This window comes from Eufriesea mexicana, unplaced genomic scaffold (assembly GCF_001483705.2).
Source record: "Eufriesea mexicana isolate 0111107269 unplaced genomic scaffold, ASM148370v2 scaffold2551, whole genome shotgun sequence".
NCBI lineage: Eukaryota > Metazoa > Arthropoda > Insecta > Hymenoptera > Apidae > Eufriesea > Eufriesea mexicana.
Window position 1 is genome coordinate 830,390 of NW_016910623.1, and position 22,196 is coordinate 852,585.

The window sequence follows — 22,196 nt, forward strand, 5'->3', positions numbered from 1 at the left end:
TCAAATGGTGACCTAGAGGCACCTCTCGAGTCCAAAGGGTTAACTTTATATATCTATTGTTGCATATCTTAATACGGTTATTTCCCTATAATCTCAACGATTATACAAAGCATATTTCGAATCCGTCCATTCGTTTCCCTTCACGGAACCCCGTGTTATGACCTAGCTTCAGTCACGAGCCTCCTGAAATATTACTCCAAAAGGATTTAAAGGACTCGGAGGTACACGAGTCCCGTAATCGTTGGTCCACCTGCCGGTAAACGACAGGTAATTATTAAAACACGAGGAGCGAGAGCAGATATCGGCTTATTACCGCTAGCTCTTAAAGAGGTCGAGTCCTTGAGACAGAAAAATGTTCGTGCACTTCGGGACTTGTTGCGAGCCCGAGATGCAACGTCGAGGAAGCCAGTGCATGTTCGTTCGTATTAACCGATACAACGGTACGCGATATAGTTTGTAACATATGAAAGGAGGGCCGAGCGTTTCCCACAGAGCATGTTCGCAATCGGGCTGTACACTCGTCGTGCATATCCGCGTGCATTTGTAATCGAGTCGGGAATGCCGTTGCACTCGTAAAACATGAATTATACGCGCGACACGGAATCCAACGATGTCTTTATTGCGATGTCTTTATACCGATATCGCGCACGCTGCGCGAGACATGTCCTACCAGCGTCTTTTCTAGACCCCGGCGAATCTCTCACGAATTCTAGGCTGCCTGCCCAGGGTGTCAGAACCCGATACGTATTTCTAGCGTTCCCTTTCAGTTATTTTCAAAAATAACTGCTCCGTGAGCCGGCAGATACCGACCAGATACCACGATAACACGTCCACGCTAACCACGCGCTTTCCTTCGCGTGTACGTGTCTTCGTAAACCGAATCCCAGTTCCACGAAATAGTGTATCTGTTGACACGAGTCATTTTCATAAACGCAGAACAACGCGCTTCGGTTCTCGGACTTGTCTCGAGTTCCACGCACGCTGCAAGGTAAAAAACTGCCCCGACAGATGTCGATGGAGGAACGCTCACCTCGAACGATGCAACGAGGAACGGTGGAAACGCGACAGAGGCACGGAGTGAAGAAGACAGGGAGAACTTGGAGTAGACGGAGGTTTAATTAAAGTTAGACCGGATAAAAAACGAGCACTATTTACAGTTTTTCGAGGAATCGGACCAAGAGAAGGCTGGACGATCGCGAATGCAATCAGCGCGTATCGGGTATCGTTCCTTTTTCAAGGCGTTACCCGGAGGAGTGTTTGACCTGGTGGAATTCCAGCCCAATCAAAGGACCTCTCCGCCGGGCTTCCGCGAGAGAATCTTCCGGCGCGAAGGGGAAGCTATCGATTGCTTAATCACTTGCCCAAGCTCCAGCAGCTTTTATTGCCCCTGGAACATCCAGTGGCAGCTGCGCCGCAGACAGCGCCAAGGTAATGAGAACTCACCGACTGCAGGAAGTAGCGCTGGAATAACACGTGCGACGATATCTTTCGTTCAAACACGCCCTTTATGTGTAAATCCAATTCCTCCACTTTACAGCCACTCGCAGGTAGTTTACCTAGCACGGACGAGCTGAGAGAGATACGAAAACGGGGCCACGAGACGTCCGAGCTTGAACATCTTATCTATATACCGTGGACTAAGAAGAGACTGGAAAGAACTGTCAGTGTTCATTCTCTCCACACATTCCTGAAGATCGAAAGCCCGAGTCGAGGTTTATTTCTCAGCTATCAGTTTATTCCTTTAGTTATTATTCCAGAGAATGGTTTATTCTTGTGCTACCCACGATTCGCAGACATCTAGACCTCCTAAAACACCACTTCTCTCTGCTATCAGTTTATGGTACGATTGGTGCGTTTTAAAGTTTGCCGTAGTCAAAGGGTTAATTATTATTCCAGACAACGGTTTATTCCTTACCTACTCACGATTCGCAGACACCTAGACCTCCTAAAACACCACTTCTCTCTACTCGTTCCTGAAGATCGAAAGCCTGAGTCGAGGTTTATTTCTCTGCTATCAGTTTATGGTACGGATGGTGCGTTTTAAAGTTTGCCGTAGTCAAAGGGTTAATTATTATTCCAGATAACGGTTTATTCCTTACCTACTCACGATTCGCAGACACCTGGGCCTGCCTCCAATAGTCAAAGGGTTAATTATTATTCCAGACAACGGTTTATTCCTTACCTACTCACGGTTCGCAGACACCTGGGCCTGCCTCCCAAGACATCACTTCTTTCCACTCATTTCTGAAGATCGAAAACCCGAGTCGAGGTTTACTTCTCTGCTATCAGTTTATTCCTTTAGTTATTATTCCAGAGAATGGTTTATTCCTTTGCTACCCACGACTCGCAGACACCTAGGCGTCCCAAAACACTACTCGAGTTAATCCTTACTAAAAGATTGAAAATCCTCAATAGACGAAACGATAATTATTCCGAATTCATTTGAGCCTTCATCTCCATCGAAAAGTCCAAACTTCATATACCCATTTTCTCTACTCGCTCTCAAAGGCCCGAATCTAGGGAACAATAGTTTATTTCGTTACGACCAACATCCCACGACTTGTGGACACCTAGGCCTCCCAAAACACCACTCGAGTCAATCCTTAGTGAGCCTTCATTTCCATCGAAAAGCCCGAATTTCATATACCTATTTTCCCCACTCACCCTCAAAGACCGAAGTCCCCTAGGCCCTAGTTTAGGGGACAATAGTTTATTTCGTTACGACACTAGCGGATACCTAAATCTCCTCAATACTATCCGACCTAAGTCCTAATAAAAAGATTAAATTTCCCTAAAAACCAGAAACAAAATGGCCGAATTTATTTAAACTTCTACCTCTACCAATAGGAAAAAATGCACCCACCACTTACACACTACGTCAACTAATCACAGCTACATCCGAATTTATAAAAGCACGAAGACACGAGAACTTGGACAGAAGCAAACCGAGAACAGCACTTCAAACGCATTCACTCTTGCATTATATCAAATAAAGTCTTACAAATCTTGTCAACTAGTTTGCGATTGTAAAAAGACACGAACATCGCCTGATAACTTCCCCGAACCCTCAAAAAAGTCAGGATAATCGTTTTCGTCGTCGGAAGAAGAGCCACTGGTGCAAAAGAAGAAAACGATAATGGCCATCGAACTGGATTCCTCGTCCTTAAAATCTCAGACGCGGCGAGGAAGCTAGGGGGTAGTAGGCAGATGGGAAAAGAAGGTAAGAATAGGAGGCTCGTGCGAGGCCTTTTGAACCCCTGAAATATTTAGCATTTCTCGATGCGACGGGCAGTAAATAATTTTGTAGCCGAGTCAAGACCAATGGGCTCGTTCCTTTTTCTCCAACGGCACGTGCATAAGATATGCATCACGCGCGCCTGCGACGCGGTTTTGCTCCCTTTTCTCGCGCCGTGCACGAATTCGAGAGCCCACAAGCCTTCGCTCTTTTCGATCGTAAATAAGCGCAGACTTTCTATATTCCCTACCCCCATGCTTCTTTTTCAACCGCGATACATTCGGCTCTCCACCGACGTTCCTCTGTCCACCCGGTTCCATTCCACGCACCCTCGTAGCCTTTTTTCCCCTGCCGTTGGCTGACCGACCGTTCCATGGCGCTTTCTTGACGCGTCATAAAAACGAGACAACATACTTTACGATCCTGCCTCTCTTTTTGTCTCGGCAATCTCTGCGCTACGCGTGCTCCCAACCGCAAAGAAACGCTTATTAACATTCGCTCCTATGCACACTCTCTCCCTCTCTTTCTCACTTTCGCGTTTCGCTCGCGTAATTCGTTACGACGATCGTTCCCCGAAGAGGAAGCGGAATAAATATCGAACGGGTGAAACGGGGAAAGGGAAAAATAAAAGGGGGAAAAATCGAGATCTTCGGTGACCGAATCGCGAGAGGCTCGACCTGTTTCCCGAGCGATCGTATCTTCAGGGAGAAGCAGTTTACCGTCGCATTCCGGAATAAAATTACGATTCTTTAATACCCCACACGTGATCCCGAGTCTTCTCGTTAATTGCGGTCAAGAAATAAAGTAACCCTCTCATCGCCGCGGTTACCATTAAAATGATTGCAACGCGCAGTACCACCTACCAATCTAATTCCGCTAAAACGCCATTGGCAGCGTGTTCTTTCCCCCTCGGATTAATCTCGCTACCGTGAAACTTGCCATCCACGCTTGTAAACGCTCGGCCATCGCGAAGAATCGTTTCCTCCGACGAATGCCAGTCCTCGGGACAAACCGATGACGTGTCCGTAAACAAGGAAGCATCGACTCCCCGAACATTCCTCCGTGTAATTCGCTGTGATCAAATTCGCGGAGTAGTCGAATCATCCTGGGAAAACATGTTTCGTAAATCCGAAGTGAAACCTGCGTCGAGGGCGCCACCCCCCAAGGGTGGTCGAAGAAAATCCGCGGCATCGAATAACCTATACCTATCACCGTCTCTGATCGGCAAGTTTCGAAAGTGAGTTACGACAGTCGATAATTAAAACGCGAAAATGAAATCCGGTAACGTAAAATCGGCGTATTTCCTGAGATCGCGAGGTGGACGTGGAAGATGGAGGAAATTAACGCGATTGGTCCTAGAGGATCAGGATTCCGAGGTCGGAAATAAAGCTGGTGGTATATCGGGTGAAAATTGTTAAGTATAACGCGATCGGTGAACCCACGGCGACGTCCGTGATTCGAATGAATAATTCATGCAATTGGACGCGATTGTCGGCGGAACGGTGAACCCGACTTTTGCCAAGTTCCTTTTTCCGGATCGCGATCGGGGCTCGATCGCTCTGGTCCCTCTGGTCGTTGTAATTTCTCGCAAATTGCCTGTCACGATGAATTAACCGATACACTCGGTTAAACGCGGCGCGTTTCACCTACGACGTAACGGAAATAAATGTTCCGTAACGGTACGTATGTCAATCGTGAATGATCAAACGGTAGCGTTCTATTAGAGGACTCGTTTCGTACACCGGTTCCCAACGGCGTGCTTGGCCTGGAGGTTAATTACAGGAGTATCTGGAGATTATCGTAGGCCAGAAAAAGCTCGATCGTTGGATGTGCTTACTCGGTAATCGTCGATTAATCGTCCTCCATCGTCACGGTTTTTGTTCGTGTCCCGGCGTGTAAAATAACCGCGAGCGCGATCGTCAGAGGTGAACCCCGTGGTAATCGTCGGGATGTTTCGAAAACTCGTTCCGAGCCCTTTTTCCTCCTCTTTCTTCTCCTTTTCCCACGTAGTTCGGTAGCTTCTTACGCAGTTGGTCCCCAGATTTATTAAAATGTCAAGCAGCGTAATTTTGAGCAGCGCAAGTGGGTTAAAAGGCGAGCCCTGTAAACGATTCGAGCAAAGTAAGAGGCACTTAACGAAGGTAACGACGAACAAACGAGCCCGCGGAGAGGAGGCAGGCATGGAGCACGCATCAGGCGTAACGACACCTCGCGTACCGAGCTCTCATCGTTACCTTAACACGCGATCATTATCGTCCAAGGTTCGTCGGAGGGAAGCAAACATCAGACATTTCGAAAAGCTCGTCAAACAACGCGGACAAGCAGTCACCAGCGGAGATCAAAGCCTCGAAGGGTGCTAGTAGACTCACGTCGAATCTCCCTGACGACGCGGCAGTCCACTTTGGCAGTTTCTACGGCGTCGAGCAGAACGAATCCCGAGTTGCTAGAGCGAAAGGTCTCCGGGAATCCGCACCTGCATCGCGCAAGCCAACTCCGAGGCTAGAATTCACCAGACAGATGGTCCAGAAGTAAACGAACGAACGTGTACTGCGAGGTATGCCGGATTAAGACACGGGCAAATCGTATTCCGATTAATTCCCAGACTGGAACGAACAGCTGGTACAGAGGACTATGCGCGACAAGTGTCAGCCTTATTGGAGGAGACGGTCGAACCGGCGCATTTCAAGCTGCATTCAATGCCGACCGAGAATTCGATTCCGGATGGTAGATACAATCCCACGGGATTCCCGCTCTGGTACAAGGAGCCTTATAAAATGCCGTTAGTATTCCTCCAGTTGGTTACGTAATTCCATCTATCCCGTTACCGGTGGGATTGCACGAGTTGCCGGAAAATGGGATAGACCGTGTGGCAGCGCGATGACGAGAAGGATTCTCTCTCTTCCTTCTCCATTAAGAAAGAATAATGCGGACACCCACAGGGGCGATAACGCGTAATAGGATCGCGCTCGAGTCCCAGTGGGATCGATCTGGCACGCTAATGGACTGATGAATTTTCAGCTTCGCCTCGGACGAGATTTACAAACTTTTGAAAGAGAAGTTCGATAAGACGGAGGGAAGGGCGAGGGACGTTTTCAAGGAGGATTCCTCCTCGGAAGCAAGTTCTTTGGAGGAATGGAGCGACAACGAGGAACGCGGGGACGGTGAAAATTATCGAGACGATTGGGCCAAGAGTTTCCTAGCGAGACAAAAATCCTCCGCGAACTTGCTCTCGAGCGGATCGTTCTCTGTTACCGAAGCGAAAGACACGGATTCCACTGAAAGCATCGAGATTCCTTTTAATAGGAAACATGCTAAATTAGCCTTGTTGCAACAGCGCTGAACTGTGAATTACTGCTCTCACGGTTGCGTGAGAAAAAGTGATTTTGAATATAAATTAGAAAAACATGAATTCCTCGTGTATCAACTAGCGCAACTAACAAAGACATAAAATAGAATTCTCGGCTGGTATAATAGGCGAAGGACGTATGCTGCTGCTCGTTAGGCGTACTTGCTTTTTCTCCTCCTCTTTTATTTCGAAATAGAAATAGACTAATTAGCATTTTGCTATTAATGGCCTGACCATTATCGGAAGGTCTATATTGCGATAGAGAATACACCCTGAGATTCATTTCCAACGTTAATTAGAAGCCTTGACTATTACTCGGTTCCCTACCCTGTAATTATGTGCAACCAAATTGCTGTGAATCTAACGCTGTCGTGAATTCATTAATTAACGATAGAGGCCTTGCGAAAGGACGAGAAACGTATAGTAGGTGACGTACAACCGGAAATTTTATGCACCGTACTTCCGCCTATTCTCACCTTTATAACTTCATCTATTTCTTTCGCGAATTTCTCATTACGTAACGTTACGAAATAATGCCAATTACTTGATTCAATTCAATGAAAGCAAAGAAAAAGGAAAAAAAAAAAAATTCATCGTACAGAGGCAATGAAATTAGAGCTATTCTATTTTAAGAATGAAATGTAAATTGAAATTTGAAAGAAAAAAAAAGAAAGAGAACTTGAATGGTTAAACGATGAGGAATTATGGTTAAAAAAAGAAAAGATGGAATTCGATATCATAAGCCAAACGAACGATACGACGTGGTTTCCCGTTTACTAAAAGAGGGTGGCATTACCCGAGTCGGAGTGTTCGCATTGTTTTCGGTTCAGTGGAAATGCAAGAGGGCGCAGGATGGGGTCGGCACTTATCGATTATTCCGTCTACTAAGCCAAAGACGCTTTTCATGTACCTTTAACGTGATCGAAAATTAGATTTTTGTATGAAAGAGCACTTTGAAGAGGATAAGGAAACGAGGCTGATCAATCACACCCGAATGAACTAAAAGTATAGAAAAAGAGGAAAACTTGCGAGAAATTGTAAAGGAAAAACGTGATTCTTTTCAGCGACGATTCGAATATCCATTTCAACTAGAGAGTATATTTATATACATTGGTTTATTTCTTCGTGAAACTGTACAGAATGGTCCACAGCGAATCGGAGACTTATTTTAAATAAGTTACTTAACCATTGAGGCCATCAGCTTGCTGAAGTATCGTATTACTGGGCGCACCGGATTAACTTACACCTGTGAAAAAAGGGCATAGTCTGATGAATATTATACGCAGTTCACGGTTCGGCGACGCGAAAATCCATCGATCCATTCATAATCCAATGCAATCTGGTGAATGGCAGTTTGTATCCGAGACTAAACTCTGTTGCATTTAGAATAAATCGCTGTACAAAGCTTTAATTAAAAATCTATCCGCTTCTTCTATCGTTCCCTTCAGAGGAAACAAAAGCAACCAATCCCATGAAGAGGAAAATTGCACCACTGTCGATGATCACAAGAAACTTGCTCTCCTCCAATCTCTTTCGATCCTTGAACATAATCCAAGGCTATTGAAGTACAGTAAAATATATCGGTTGATTCTCATATAACAATATGCGTTTCTCGTCTCTGTACTTCACGTAGTACGAATGATTTTTTTTCTTTTTATTTTTTATTTTTTGGAGCTTAACACGACTAGCTCCCGTCAGACTGATATTTTCGAGGCCTTCCCTAGGTCTTCTTCCACGAGTAGTACATTTCCAGGGGTCGATTGACGCGCCAAAATTTGTCGTTGACCTGCCTCAACGTCTGAGATCCACTCAATACCACTAATTGACCAGGAGAAGGTGCTATGTAAATACAAAAGTTCAGTAGCCTGTCTGATTCTGATAATTCTGTGTCCAGATCCAATGTTAACCGCATAGCCAGGTACTTGCTCAGGTGGTCCACTACAAAAATTCGCAAGGATTATTTCTAATTTCTTTTCGAATTTCTGCTTGCATTTATTCCATGTTACTAAAAGCTCACCTGTTGCATTTGCCGTTGTTTTGATATACCGTATACTGTTTTCCTTCAGAGCTTTTATGAGGGAATTATCTCCGGCCATTTCCGTAGGATGTGGCTTGAAAACGAGCTCGATCTCGTTCAACATCAAGGGCTCACTAGGACCTTCACCCTCTGTGTCTACCATGGAATCACCACCACCAGTTTCAGCCTCTGCACTAGATGAATCATTCTCGGAATTTTGTAAACTTTTTTGTCGTTTTGGTGGCTTGGGGATTTGATTTGCTGGATTTGGTGAAGGTGTGGTAGAGTTTCTGGAGGTTGTACCTGAAATTGGCGAGTTTACTGACATCGACTCCATCTATTGAATCATTAATTTACCCAATATTAGCGAAAACGTAATAGCAGGCTATTAGAAGCTAAATTTGACATTTAAATTACCCCCACTACTATTGTTTAAAGGTCCTGTTGTGCTTTGAGAGGAATCGCTTTGATTTGCAGCATTCGTAGCATTCGGCGTGGCAGGTGCACTGGCATTTTGAGAGTTATTGTAAGACGTGGCGTTGCTGGCATTCTCTGACTCATTGGCATTTTTCCTAGACCTCTGAGGACGATTTTGACTTTGCAGTTTGATTCCCTCTGTAATAGAATTCACCAGTGCAGCTTGCGAATGTGACTTATTCAGTTTTGCTAGTACTCTTTCCTGATGTGCCTCGTACTCGTCACGACTGGGATATATTTTAGAAATCAACAGATCAAAATTAGGATCTGGCCTGAGAGATCTCTTGGATACCAGTTTTTTCCTGCACGTTGGACATTCCTACAAACAACAGAATTTGATGTCGATGTCTTGCATATGTTTCAAAACCATCCATTCTAACCTCTATTGATATTTAAACTCGCTAAAGATAATCACAAAATGGTAAAATCCAAATCACTGTCACAAAAGAACTCACACTGAACGATAAATTAAATAAATAATTAACTTCATTGAGCATTCCAAAATAATTATTTATTAACCTATACAGACCGAAAACTACAAGCTATTCCAACACTGAAGAAGAAATCTAAATTAATCAGTAATTGATAAAATACTCGGCTTTTGCAAATCAAATTATCTAAATAATAACGTAAACATTGCGACGCAACACGGAGCATCATTTACGACGCACTTCAAAAAGCGCGCTAAAATCGCAGTATGTGACAGAAACAAATACAAAGTGCAATCATAGTCTATCATTCTCGTTTAAGCGATTACCTTAATCATTCACTGTACATTATCCAAATCTGCATATGAAAAGCACAGCCGTATTTACGTGGAAATGTGATATATAGAAACATAGAAAAAAAAAACAGTGACAGGATATTGACCAAGTGTTAGAGTCTGCTTTCTAGTGGAACGAGAATATTTCAAAAACATTGGGCCACAAGCGTGACTACGGAATTATTGATTATCGTATCCGAATGATTCTGAAAGAATCGCGTACCTTATTGCCGCTCCTGAGTGCCGTAATGATACAATCGGAACAGAAACGATGCAGGCATTCCTTCGTAGTCATAGTCTTTTTAAGCATATCCAGGCAAATTGGACACATAAGCTCACTGTGTAAACTTCGCGGACTAACTGCGATTTCCGTGCTGTCGGTAATTGCATCCTGGGGTGTACGATGTAGCTCGTAAAGCGACAATTCCCAAGTTTTGTTCAGGCCGACTTGCTCCGCGGAAGCCATCTTGACCACATACAAGCCGTCAGCTGAAAGACCTGTACACACACAACTTACTGTGCGCGACTACCGCCATCTCGCGGCGACCGCTTCAACTTTCAAACGCGATTCCGGCCAGTAACGAAGTTAAAAAGCGAGCGAGTACGAAAAAATTGTCTACCGGTGCCTCTGCCACGGAATTCTTTTATTTCTGCATGGCCAGGTGCAAACTCTAATTGGTATTATATACATAATAAACAAGTTCGGTCACAGTGACTGCAGTGAGAGGTAATTGAACACGGGACATAAGATGAAGAAATTAAAAGATTGAAAAAAGAAACGCTGCTTTATAATTACAGAAATAGAAAAAGAATGCGCGAGTAGAAAATCCTTAATAAAAAGACAAGCATATAGCTCATGAAATTCAAATTGATATTTTTCTAAATTACAAATTAGCGGATGCGAAGACTACAGCTTTTAATAATCCAGCAAGAAATTAATGCGAATCTAACGGGAGCGTTGATGGTACGGTCGATAAAGTAGATTTCTGCAATTAAACGGCGGGCAAATTCAAAATGACTTAACGAGCGACCATGAGTAGATAAACGGTATAGACACCTGTGTCTCGCGGTAACGAGTAACATTCTCCACTCGATATATCGGCATTCGTAATCAACACCGGGGCGGAAACACGATGGTATAATCGCAGCGAATAGAGGAAGCGTGAAAAGTGCAGTAGTAGAGGGCGGGAAGCCGCATAAGCGTAGGCAAAGTGTGTTTCCTCGTTATAAATAATATAACGGTATATGATACCGTCTAAGATGGGCGTAGGCTCGGCCGTTCCCGCGTACGTGTTAGCTACGTCTCTCTAAGCGAACGAGTTCAGAAATACATTCGTGTACCGATGCAACATGGCAAACTAGACCGACGGGACCCGAACTCCTTTTTTCCGTGACCTTAACTGTAGATAACCGTAATTGCGTCTGTCGGTACTTATTGGGAAAACGTGTTTTATCACCTCTCTCTAACGATACCACCAGCATCTTCAATCACCACGCAGAGCATTATCCATCTCGCTACTGCTCGTCTTAACCTCAACGTCGTTCAAAGAAAAATATACCGCACTTATCAGGTTATATATTCGACGTCATTAGATTCGCGTGTAGCGGCTTGATTATATATGCACACCTGATTTCCAGGCTTCTCGATACCGGTATAGTTTCAAGGTAAAACAGGTTGGTTAAAGAGTCTATCGTGGAACATCCAGCGATTCGCCAGGTGATTCATATGTACGAGTATTAGGAACACTTATGTGGAGCTTGAAGAATTAGCTACCTCTGCCTACCTACACGATAGTTCAACGAACTAGGGTATTTAAGTGATTTACGATTTTATGGCGTTCTACGCGTCGATCACGAGGTGTTACCGTTCGGTCGCAAAAATCGGAAGAAACGTATTCGAAATTTATAGGTCAGTCGGTAATACGGGGCGACACCTTGTTCCACTTAACGGTGATCCTGCTCCGTCAACTTTTTAACTCTTGCTTAATTCGCTGCCTTTGGCGAAGGACGACGCATTAACCGTTCATTACGTTCTCTTTTCTTCTGTGATTCGAAAAAATCTGGGTTGAGCGTGACGCTGGAAAATTGATATTTCGAAAGACCATAATCGCGGAGCAACTTTGACCGGATCGAGATCTGGTGAGGATGAAAATTACGATTTATCACGCCTCGGACGATTCGAGTGGGACGAGGAAGGAAGGGGAGGGTAAAGAATTGCAGAAAACGCGGCAGGATATTAGAAAACTATAGAAAAACAGTCGCATTGCCACATTGACATGCTTTCTAGCGGACAATCTTTCTCCCGTGGAGCTTACGTAATTCTCAGCCACGATCTCCCGTGTGCTGCCTACATAGCTATGCCAAACCACGGTCACACGGGTATTATAGATATTATGTACGCCTTGTGTTTCCTTTTGGCGCATACACGCTCCTCGCGTGGAATCGTATCTTCATTTTACGTAAGCTCGTAGCAACGCCCATCGAACTAAGTCTCGGTCGGTTCACTGTAATTTTCGAACAATATCTTTTTATGGTGCCGATTCACTATGCTTCCGGTACAAACCCTCGTAATCTTTGGATTCCTATTCACGATATTCATCACGTGATAATTTTGAGAACGTGCAAGGCGAATCGTGCAGAAGAGGCTCACGGAGACTCCAAATGAACCACGGTGAAACGTTTATAATCGATCGTTCCGAGGCGATCCACGCGAAAGGCTATCGATCCCATCGAGACATTGCAAAAGAACCAACCGGCGATCCTCTTTGCGCGCTTTTAACGCAGAAGCGATCGGCACGAAAGCAAAAGCTTCGATTTATTTTCGTGGAATGCTTCGTCGATTGAACCAACGGGTGATCCTCTTTGCGAGCTTTTAACGCAGAAGCGATCGGTACGAAAGCAAAAGCTTCGATTTATTTTCGTGGAATGCTTCGTCGATTGAACCAACGGGTGATCCTCTTTGCGAGCTTTTAACGCAGAAGCGATCGGTACGAAAGCAAAAGCTTCGATTTATTTTCGTGGAATGCTTCGCCGATTGAACCAATCGGTGTTCCTCTTTGCGAGCTTTTAACGCAGAAGCGATCGGTACGAAAGCAAAAGCTTCGATTTATTTTCGTGGAATGCTTCGCCGATTGAACCAATCGGTGTTCCTCTTTGCGAGCTTTTAACGCAAAAGCGATCGGCACGAAAGCAAAAGCTTCGATTTATTTTCGTGGAATGCTTCGTCGATTGAACCAACCGGCGAACCTCTTTGCGCGATTTTAACGCAACGAAAGCAAAAGCTTCGATTTATTTTCGAGGAATGCTTTGACAATTGCACCAACCGGCGATCCTATTCGCGTGCTTTTAACGCAACGAAAGCAAAAGCTTCGATTTATTTTCGTGGAATGCATCGCCAATTGTACCAACCGATGATCCTCTTCGTGTGCTTTTAACGCAAAAGCGATCGGCACGAAAGCAAAAGCTTCGATTTAATTTCGAGGAATGGTCATCCTACGATCATTATAGGTACTTGGGAATTTTTAAATATTTAAAGAAAATGTTAATGTATGTAGCTTCTTTGTTTCCTCGCTTTTATTTTTGTTATTATCACTGTCCTTTCTTCCTTCAAGGTTGATTATACGTATGCGTGTGTAGAAATTAGTTTATCCTATGAATTATTCGAAGGTTGGAATGTGCTTGGCCGATTGAACCAACCGGCGATCCTCTTTGCGCACTTTTAACGCAGAAGCGATCGGCACGAAAGCAAAAGCTTGGATTCAGTTTCGAGCAACGCTTCGCCGATTTCCTCGCCCGACAACAATTTGCTACTGCACCACTCCAATAATTATCATTTCTTTCCTTACTTCCTTGTTCCCTACATTGCGCAAGCATCCGGAAGGAGCGGTGTTCTTGCCGCTTGATACATGGTTACAAGTATCCGTTCAGCCCAGGTCAAGCGTGAATCTGACCCAGTAGAATCGCTGTACACGGTGGATCCATCCTGACCCACGGATTAACCAGCAGCCACGTTTTACACTTCCTACGAGACGATCTCCTGCATCACAAAAGGTCACTGCCTCGCGTGAAAGGATCGAGCTTTCATTCACCACACGATTACGCAAAGGTTACGACCGGCTATCGAATGAAAATGAAGTTTTACCTTGAAGCACATAGCTTGCATTTCTAACACGAGGAATGTAAACAAACGAACTGAAAATTAACCAAAAAAGGAACAAAAAATAAAAAATGAAAAGATAAAACAGTTGTTAAAATACGATCTTACGAAGTTTGAATTAATGAAGTTTTACTTTGAAGCACATAGCTTGCATTTCTAACACGAGGAATGTAAACAAACGAACTGAAAATTAACCAAAAAAAAAGAAACCAAAAATAAAAAAGATAAATCACTTGTTAAAATACAATCTTACGAAGTTTGAATTAATGAAGCTTTACTTTAAAGCTCATAGCATTTCACAGCACAGCACAAAGCACACTTGCATTTCTAACACGAGGAATATAAACAAACAATCTGAAAATTAACGAAGGAAGAAATAAAAAATGAAAAATAAAAAAAATAAAACGGCTATTAAAATATGATCTTACGAAGTTTAAATTTTAGAATCAAATTAAGGCCGTTTTAACCCTTTTAGTGTCGAGCGAAAAATGGGTGTCTATGCGAAGCTAACCAGACGAACTTAACGAATTTACTAAGGTTTGGGAAAAAGCTGATAAAATCCAAACTAAGAACGATATTTACAAAATTCAAAATGCAGCGAATTACGGACGAAAGTGAGAATAATGTAATGCTAATTGCATTTCATATTTATTCAAAATCATACGAATAACATCGATATTAAACACGATGAAAAATATAGAAACAAGTTTCTCTTCTACAAACAATATTTGCACATAGGAATAATCATCGTTTGATCACAGCTTTTTGTAAGTCACGTAGTATGAAGTACAAGTATTACATTTTCGATAATTTTTAATGAAATAACCAATATCGGACAAGAAACTATCCCGTGTCAAGCTTCTACCTTATCGTTTCAGAGTATACAGAGCCTTGGCACCATCCAGCATAGAATATAACGGAAAGTTAAACCCAAAAACAATTTTTCAAATTCTTTTGCAATGAAATTAGACCGTTTACAACGTTTTATACATTTATTCCAAGATAGAGCTTTTTCGCAATGCGAAGAATAAGGCGCCATCGCATAAGCAACGATATATCGTCGTTGACACTTTTCGCAAATATAGTTAACAACGATATATCGTCGTCTGATACTAAAGGGGTTAAGACAGAAAGATAACACACGTGAGCACGATAAATCTAACTACATGCAACTGAAACAGCGATTAGCGTAGCCTGGAAAATATTTAATTATTCCAAAGTGGATCATATAAATAATCAGTAGCCCCCGTTCCACTTTGTTAACAATGTAACCGAGTTGAAAAATGCGACCACTTTAATCCACAATTAGTATCCACAATTAGTATCACGAACGAAAGAAAAACGACGAACGGTGTAAAAGTGTGAAAAGGCCATAAGCCGGTGACGTTGTGATTCGAGTAACCAAGATGTACGATAATAATTGCAAGATCCATCTCATTAGTACATTCATAGCGTTTCCTTGTTCCCGACATTGCACAAGAAGCCGGAAGCGGCCACGGTTTCTTTTCGCTCAATGATACACGAGTGCAATCACTTATCTCGTGCACCGAACGGGCTAATCCGTTTTGGCCAGCAATCCCCGCAGCGTTCCACCGACGCTGTTCGAACCGGAGAAACCAGTGGCTTCCTATTTTAATTTCTTTCGGATTATCCGTGTATGGGAATACGTTATTTAAACCCGAAACCAGTTGGTCCCAAAAGAAACCAAAAATAAAAAAGATAAATCACTTGTTAAAATACAATCTTACGAAGTTTGAATTAATGAAGCTTTACTTTAAAGCTCATAGCATTTCACAGCACAGCACAAAGCACACTTGCATTTCTAACACGAGGAATATAAACAAACAATCTGAAAATTAACGAAGGAAGAAATAAAAAATGAAAAATAAAAAAAATAAAACGGCTATTAAAATATGATCTTACGAAGTTTAAATTTTAGAATCAAATTAAGGCCGTTTTAACCCTTTTAGTGTCGAGCGAAAAATGGGTGTCTATGCGAAGCTAACCAGACGAACTTAACGAATTTACTAAGGTTTGGGAAAAAGCTGATAAAATCCAAACTAAGAACGATATTTACAAAATTCAAAATGCAGCGAATTACGGACGAAAGTGAGAATAATGTAATGCTAATTGCATTTCATATTTATTCAAAATCATACGAATAACATCGATATTAAACACGATGAAAAATATAGAAACAAGTTTCTCTTCTACAAACAATATTTGCACATAGGAATAATCATCGTTTGATCACAGCTTTTTGTAAGTCACGTAGTATGAAGTACAAGTATTACATTTTCGATAATTTTTAATGAAATAACCAATATCGGACAAGAAACTATCCCGTGTCAAGCTTCTACCTTATCGTTTCAGAGTATACAGAGCCTTGGCACCATCCAGCATAGAATATAACGGAAAGTTAAACCCAAAAACAATTTTTCAAATTCTTTTGCAATGAAATTAGACCGTTTACAACGTTTTATACATTTATTCCAAGATAGAGCTTTTTCGCAATGCGAAGAATAAGGCGCCATCGCATAAGCAACGATATATCGTCGTTGACACTTTTCGCAAATATAGTTAACAACGATATATCGTCGTCTGATACTAAAGGGGTTAAGACAGAAAGATAACACACGTGAGCACGATAAATCTAACTACATGCAACTGAAACAGCGATTAGCGTAGCCTGGAAAATATTTAATTATTCCAAAGTGGATCATATAAATAATCAGTAGCCCCCGTTCCACTTTGTTAACAATGTAACCGAGTTGAAAAATGCGACCACTTTAATCCACAATTAGTATCCACAATTAGTATCACGAACGAAAGAAAAACGACGAACGGTGTAAAAGTGTGAAAAGGCCATAAGCCGGTGACGTTGTGATTCGAGTAACCAAGATGTACGATAATAATTGCAAGATCCATCTCATTAGTACATTCATAGCGTTTCCTTGTTCCCGACATTGCACAAGAAGCCGGAAGCGGCCACGGTTTCTTTTCGCTCAATGATACACGAGTGCAATCACTTATCTCGTGCACCGAACGGGCTAATCCGTTTTGGCCAGCAATCCCCGCAGCGTTCCACCGACGCTGTTCGAACCGGAGAAACCAGTGGCTTCCTATTTTAATTTCTTTCGGATTATCCGTGTATGGGAATACGTTATTTAAACCCGAAACCAGTTGGTCCCGCTACGAGATTAGCATTGGCCATTAGTACTCGTCAAAGGCAGAACTTGACCCGGCGTCGAGGTAAGTGGCAACGCCATTTCTATATATTTCAATCAGCGATGTAGGTCTTATAATTCTCGGTTACGTAGCACGGCGCTGCAATCGCCGTAAATTATTGGCTTCCCTGGATTCCTCGATAAAGAATCATCGACGAGGGCCGAACGGTTTAAAGATCGGGGAGATCAATTTTTCATCACAGGCGAACCATATTCTAGGCTGCCCGATGAAAGATGAAGTTATTAAAATTTACAGTAATCGCGAGGAAACGTTTAACCGTGGATCAAACGGTATATCAAGATGATCGACTTGGACAATGGGACGAAAAACCGAGGAACAACCAGCCAGTGACGATAGGCGGCAAACAAACGATAAATCGCTCAGTGAAAATAACGTTTTTCTTCGGGGTTTCCCTGCTCCGCTGATTAAAGGGGTCTACTCGCGTGCTTGTTACAGTACAGACCCATTTTCAGGCATGAAAACCACGCTTCATGCGAATTCTATCCCGCAGCGGTACTTGATTACCTTTCATTAGAAAATCACAGTAAAATCAGCGAACTGGCCTAACGGATTTCAACTCGGGTGAAAACTAACAAACACTGGCAACATTTTTCTCCTACTCGCTGGCGAATAATCCGCGGAATAATCCGCGGCGTATTAAAACGATCCGGATGCATCGGACCGGCTCGCAGGATACGAATTACGCGCGAAGGAAGTATCTATTTTCCGAGCCGTCTTATTAATGCACGAAGGAGGAGGCTTTACGAAGAAGAAGGCTTGCTTGGAATTTCACCTTTTACCTCGACGAGCCGGCCAATTCTGGCGATGCTGTAAATCGAGGAAACCTGCGCGCGGCTTCCTTCTCGCGCGAACCTTTTTCGACAAACAGAACCGAACCGAACCGAACACGATTTACTTTCTCCGAGAATCGGATAACCGCGCGTTCAAAATCATAGCGTTCCCGCTGTTTCGCGGCTAGGAAATCACAAGACTCGCGATGCCGCGTCCCGTGATGGTGATTGGAAAAATCGAGCGGTAATTTATCCGATCATTTATCTTCGTCTTATCAACCGCGTTGATCTTCGCCGCGATCTCCTCTATGATCTCCTGCACGATCGCCTCTCTATGATCTCCGGCTGCGATCTCCGCTGGGCGAGTGGATCCGGAGGAACCCACCACACACCATCGATCGGTGCCTGATCGATGCACGCAAGCCGGTGGGGACCGTGGTGGAGAAGCTCTGACCCAGTGAATCTGTTGCCTGGATTTACGCGTATTCGGCGCGACCTAGAGGGCATCGGTGCGACGTAGGTCGTGACTTGACCCACACACACGGTCCGTGAATCCTCCTGGACGTCGGAGGCGACCGCGAGGCGGGATGTAGAGGAGCTTCGTTGGAGAGAGGCGATGCTCACACGTGCACCTCGGGGCATTCACGAGTTGGCAGTCGGCTGTTGAAACCCGCCCGGTGAATGCCTCTCCAGCCTCTCGTGCACGTATTTTTACCGACCTTTCGATACACCCATGGGGTTCGCGTACACGCAGGAATTTCCAACCTAGGCACGAATTATCATACGCCAGCAGTGTAATTCGCAGATGCGCGAATCCAGCAAACGAGGATCCGACGTTGAAAAGCCGAGTGTGGTAAACGTCGACAGCCAGTGACGCGTGACACAGACTTGGAAGAAAGTGAAACGTGATTCTGCCGTGGACAGGAAGTTATAGGACGGCTCGAGCTGGCCGTGGAGTTTCACTCGATTTTAGAATCTACGTGTAACAACACCGCTCTGTTCGCACAGAGAAATTCAGTGCAATTAAAACGACGACACGCATCGGCTGGGACCTCATGCGAGACCGTTCGAGCGATCCGAACGTGTAGATTGCGGTTCGACTTGGTCGTTGTGTCTGCTCGCTGTATTGGTAAATATTGCCACTCGAATACCAGCAGGAGATATCCCGAAGCTCACCAAGGCCTTGGAACTCGATTTATGAATTTTCGAGAGCAACGATATCCCGTATTAAGAATATCCCGACTGGTTCCCGACTGTTCCAGAGAAAACACCTCGCGCAGTGCTACAAATAACAGTTCCACGAAAGAAAGGTGCAAGAAATCGGCTGCCTTAAACGGAAGAAAAATGCTCCTCGCTCCGAGCGAGCAATGCAGAGTAATAACGGTTCCAACGATTTTTCGCGTGTCAGTGGATCACTAGGTTTTCTCTAGCCATCCCGTCTGCTTGACTTTTTGCAAAAGGTCACATAGACGAGTATATTTCGCTGGTCGCGTCGTTGTTCGCCGAATCGATTAATTCCTCTTCGCGTCAACGCGTGTTTACTTTCCATACACGAACAAATTGTTCTATCAGGCTGTCTATTAGACTCTTATCGCGATAAATCGCGGATAAGACCGGGAGCCGATTGGACGCGAGCAGCATGATTCGCTCGAAATTTACATCGGGACGCCGTTATGTCGGTTTGCGAGAAATTTGCACGACGAAACGTCTAATGTGGCACTCGGCAAGATGAATGGCCGTGGAGGTTCCGCGACAGGACGCGTTTCGAAGGAACTCGTTCTTTTCCATTCGAGTGCGCCAACGGTGGCGGTGCATGATGGCAGAGCACGGTGAACAAGTGTGGGAATCGTCGGGCTACCGGCTACAGTGACACTAATGACGTTAACGACACGAAGATAATATGTCGCGTGAAACGTAGCAAGGACACGCGTACCGGTGTCGGTAACGAGACTTTAATTGTGCGGAACTCGGGTTAATTAAAGAGAAAAAAGAAGGAATCTTGATGGAACGATTCGAGAATGGAGGTTGAACCTGTAATCTGAAAGTGCACGTGAGTGTACATCGATGATGTTATTCCACCAGAATGCTCGTATCTCGACCGATCGGTATAAATATGCGATTAAAGGCGTAGAAATCGTATAAACGATCACGCGGTGTAGTCGTAAAGATAATTTATGGATCCGTATGCCGAGATATGATAATAAAGTCACGTTGCAGAGACGCGCTTCGCTGTCCTTTCGCCGCTGGAGAAAGAAGCGCCAGGTACACGCAGCTATTTTATAAATGCTCCCTTCGAGGGGTCAGCCAAGCCCGTAATTACGCAAGTACTAACACAGTCGCGAAGGCAGAGACAATGCAGGAGATAGCGAGATATCGGTGAGACATCGTGCGAAAAAAATTCCTCATTGCCCAAGGAATGTGGGCGTATCGGGCGAGATATCTAATCGATAAGCAGAAAAATCTTGCGGGTAAAGAGGATTACAAAAAGCATTCTACACGCGGTGAATATCGTTAACATTTCCCTTAGCACTTGGACGAACAGTGCTGAGAGAACGGAAGAGACTCCGAGAAGTCAAAACGCAGGAAAAAAGTGTGAACCGAAGTGTTATTTTTCTCGCGTTCTTTCGCGTATTCGTAAATTATGCGAATTTATTATTAAATGAACTTTTAAATTTCGATGAGGACTGGTTAAAGTAGAGGAAATTCGAAGAAACTGCAACTAGGAAGTCGGAGGTTACCGACAGAGGGTAAAATGGGAAATACAAGATCGCAACCTTGCCGACGGGGCAAGTCGCTTTATCTGTTCTACCTTATCCATCGAACATGGAGTATCGTGATTGATCATCGGAAGGACCAAGGGCGCTCGGATGATACCGATCGAGAAACTGATTTATCATCGAGGTGCAGTGGATGCAACGCGTGCGATTATGGTCAAGACAGTCTTACGTTCGACAGGTAAGTCAGTTTTCTATCATACCACGAATTATGCGGGAAAGAAACGAGACAGTACTTAGGGCTATGGACGAAAAATAACGGAGATTTATCACGCAATAAATTTTTTATCCCACGTCTCAGGGAAATGAATGTTCTTCAACCATTTTATTAATACTTCCGACAGTTTTCCTAATTATATATCACTAATTTAACATATCTCCTCATTAACTAATATCATTACGAAAATCGCAGCCAATTAGCTCGTACTGCTTGGTATATAATTGATAATTGTATTATTATTGTCTGCAGCTATATGTGCTGTAACTATAGTGATATAATTACTAATTATATATCAAGTAATACGATTATCCAGGTCTCACCACGAGGAGGTTGCTGCGAATGGAGACCCGTCCCTAACCACGTCCCAACCACCCACCATTTTCGCAAAAATTTACTAATAAATTTTACTAATAAAAGAAGCAAATAAATCCTCCTTTTGATATGCGATTGCAAAACGTTCAATCTCTGATCGTTGTGCAACACACAGACCGAAAGGAGCTTCAAGGAAAACCGACGCGGAAGACTAAATCTGAAAAGAAAATTTAAATTAACCCTGCATAATACTATATTTTTATTCCCTGAATTTTACTTTATTTTATCACTAAAGTACTAGCATTTAACTGCACCAGTCATTGACTTTTTGTCTACAAACTTCGATCATTTACAATTTTTGGGGGTATTCCTATCTACATAATAACTGAATAATTTTAGGGCGTTTTCCTGCTTATATAATAATTAAATAATTTTATGGGGTATTCCTACCTGTATAATAACTGAATAATTTTGGGGAGTATTCCTACCTATATAATAATTAAATAATTTTGTGGGGTATTCCTATCTGTATAATAACTGAATAATTTTGAGGGGTATTTCTACCTATATAACATTTGAATAATTTTTGGGGGGTATTCATACCTATATAATAACGGAATAATTTTTGGGGTATTCCTACCTATATAATTGAATAATATTTGTGGGCATTCCTACCTATATAATTGAATCATTTTTGGGGTGTATTCCTACCTATATAATATTTGAATAATTTTTGCGGGGGATTCCTACCTATATAATTGAATAATTTTTGGGATGTATTCCTACCTATATAATACTTGAATAATTTTTTTTGGAAGGGGGGACGGTGTATTCCTACCTAGATAATAATTGAATAATTTGGGGGGGGGGGGGGGGG

At 43.3% G+C, this 22,196-nt stretch overlaps 3 protein-coding genes across 3 annotated transcripts in view; 2 read left to right on the forward strand and 1 right to left on the reverse strand.

The window, feature by feature from the left end:
* Positions 1-4,350: 4,350 nt before the first annotated feature.
* LOC108550150 (uncharacterized) lies at positions 4,351-6,575 on the forward strand. The gene is made up of 4 exons (XM_017903811.1): positions 4,351-4,472; positions 5,497-5,763; positions 5,838-6,014; positions 6,254-6,575. The coding sequence occupies exons 1-4, from the start codon at positions 4,351-4,353 to the stop codon at positions 6,573-6,575; spliced, it is 888 nt and encodes a 295-aa protein (XP_017759300.1).
* Positions 6,576-7,729: 1,154 nt separating this feature from the next.
* On the reverse strand, positions 7,730-13,973 carry Sce (E3 ubiquitin-protein ligase Sce). Its single transcript, XM_017903914.1, has 4 exons — positions 10,062-13,973; positions 9,016-9,394; positions 8,599-8,901; positions 7,730-8,519 (listed from the first exon to the last, which is right to left on the reverse strand). Exons 1-4 carry the CDS (start codon positions 10,302-10,304, stop codon positions 8,302-8,304), a joined length of 1,143 nt encoding a protein of 380 aa, XP_017759403.1. The 5' UTR covers positions 10,305-13,973; the 3' UTR covers positions 7,730-8,301.
* Positions 13,974-16,526: 2,553 nt separating this feature from the next.
* mwh (multiple wing hairs) overlaps positions 16,527-22,196 on the forward strand; it is a 56,315-nt gene continuing 50,645 nt past the window's right edge. The window contains exon 1 of the mRNA XM_017903898.1: positions 16,527-20,968. Within this exon, the coding sequence (XP_017759387.1) occupies positions 20,766-20,968 (203 nt within the window). The 5' untranslated portion in view covers positions 16,527-20,765. The remainder of the gene's footprint in view (positions 20,969-22,196) is intronic.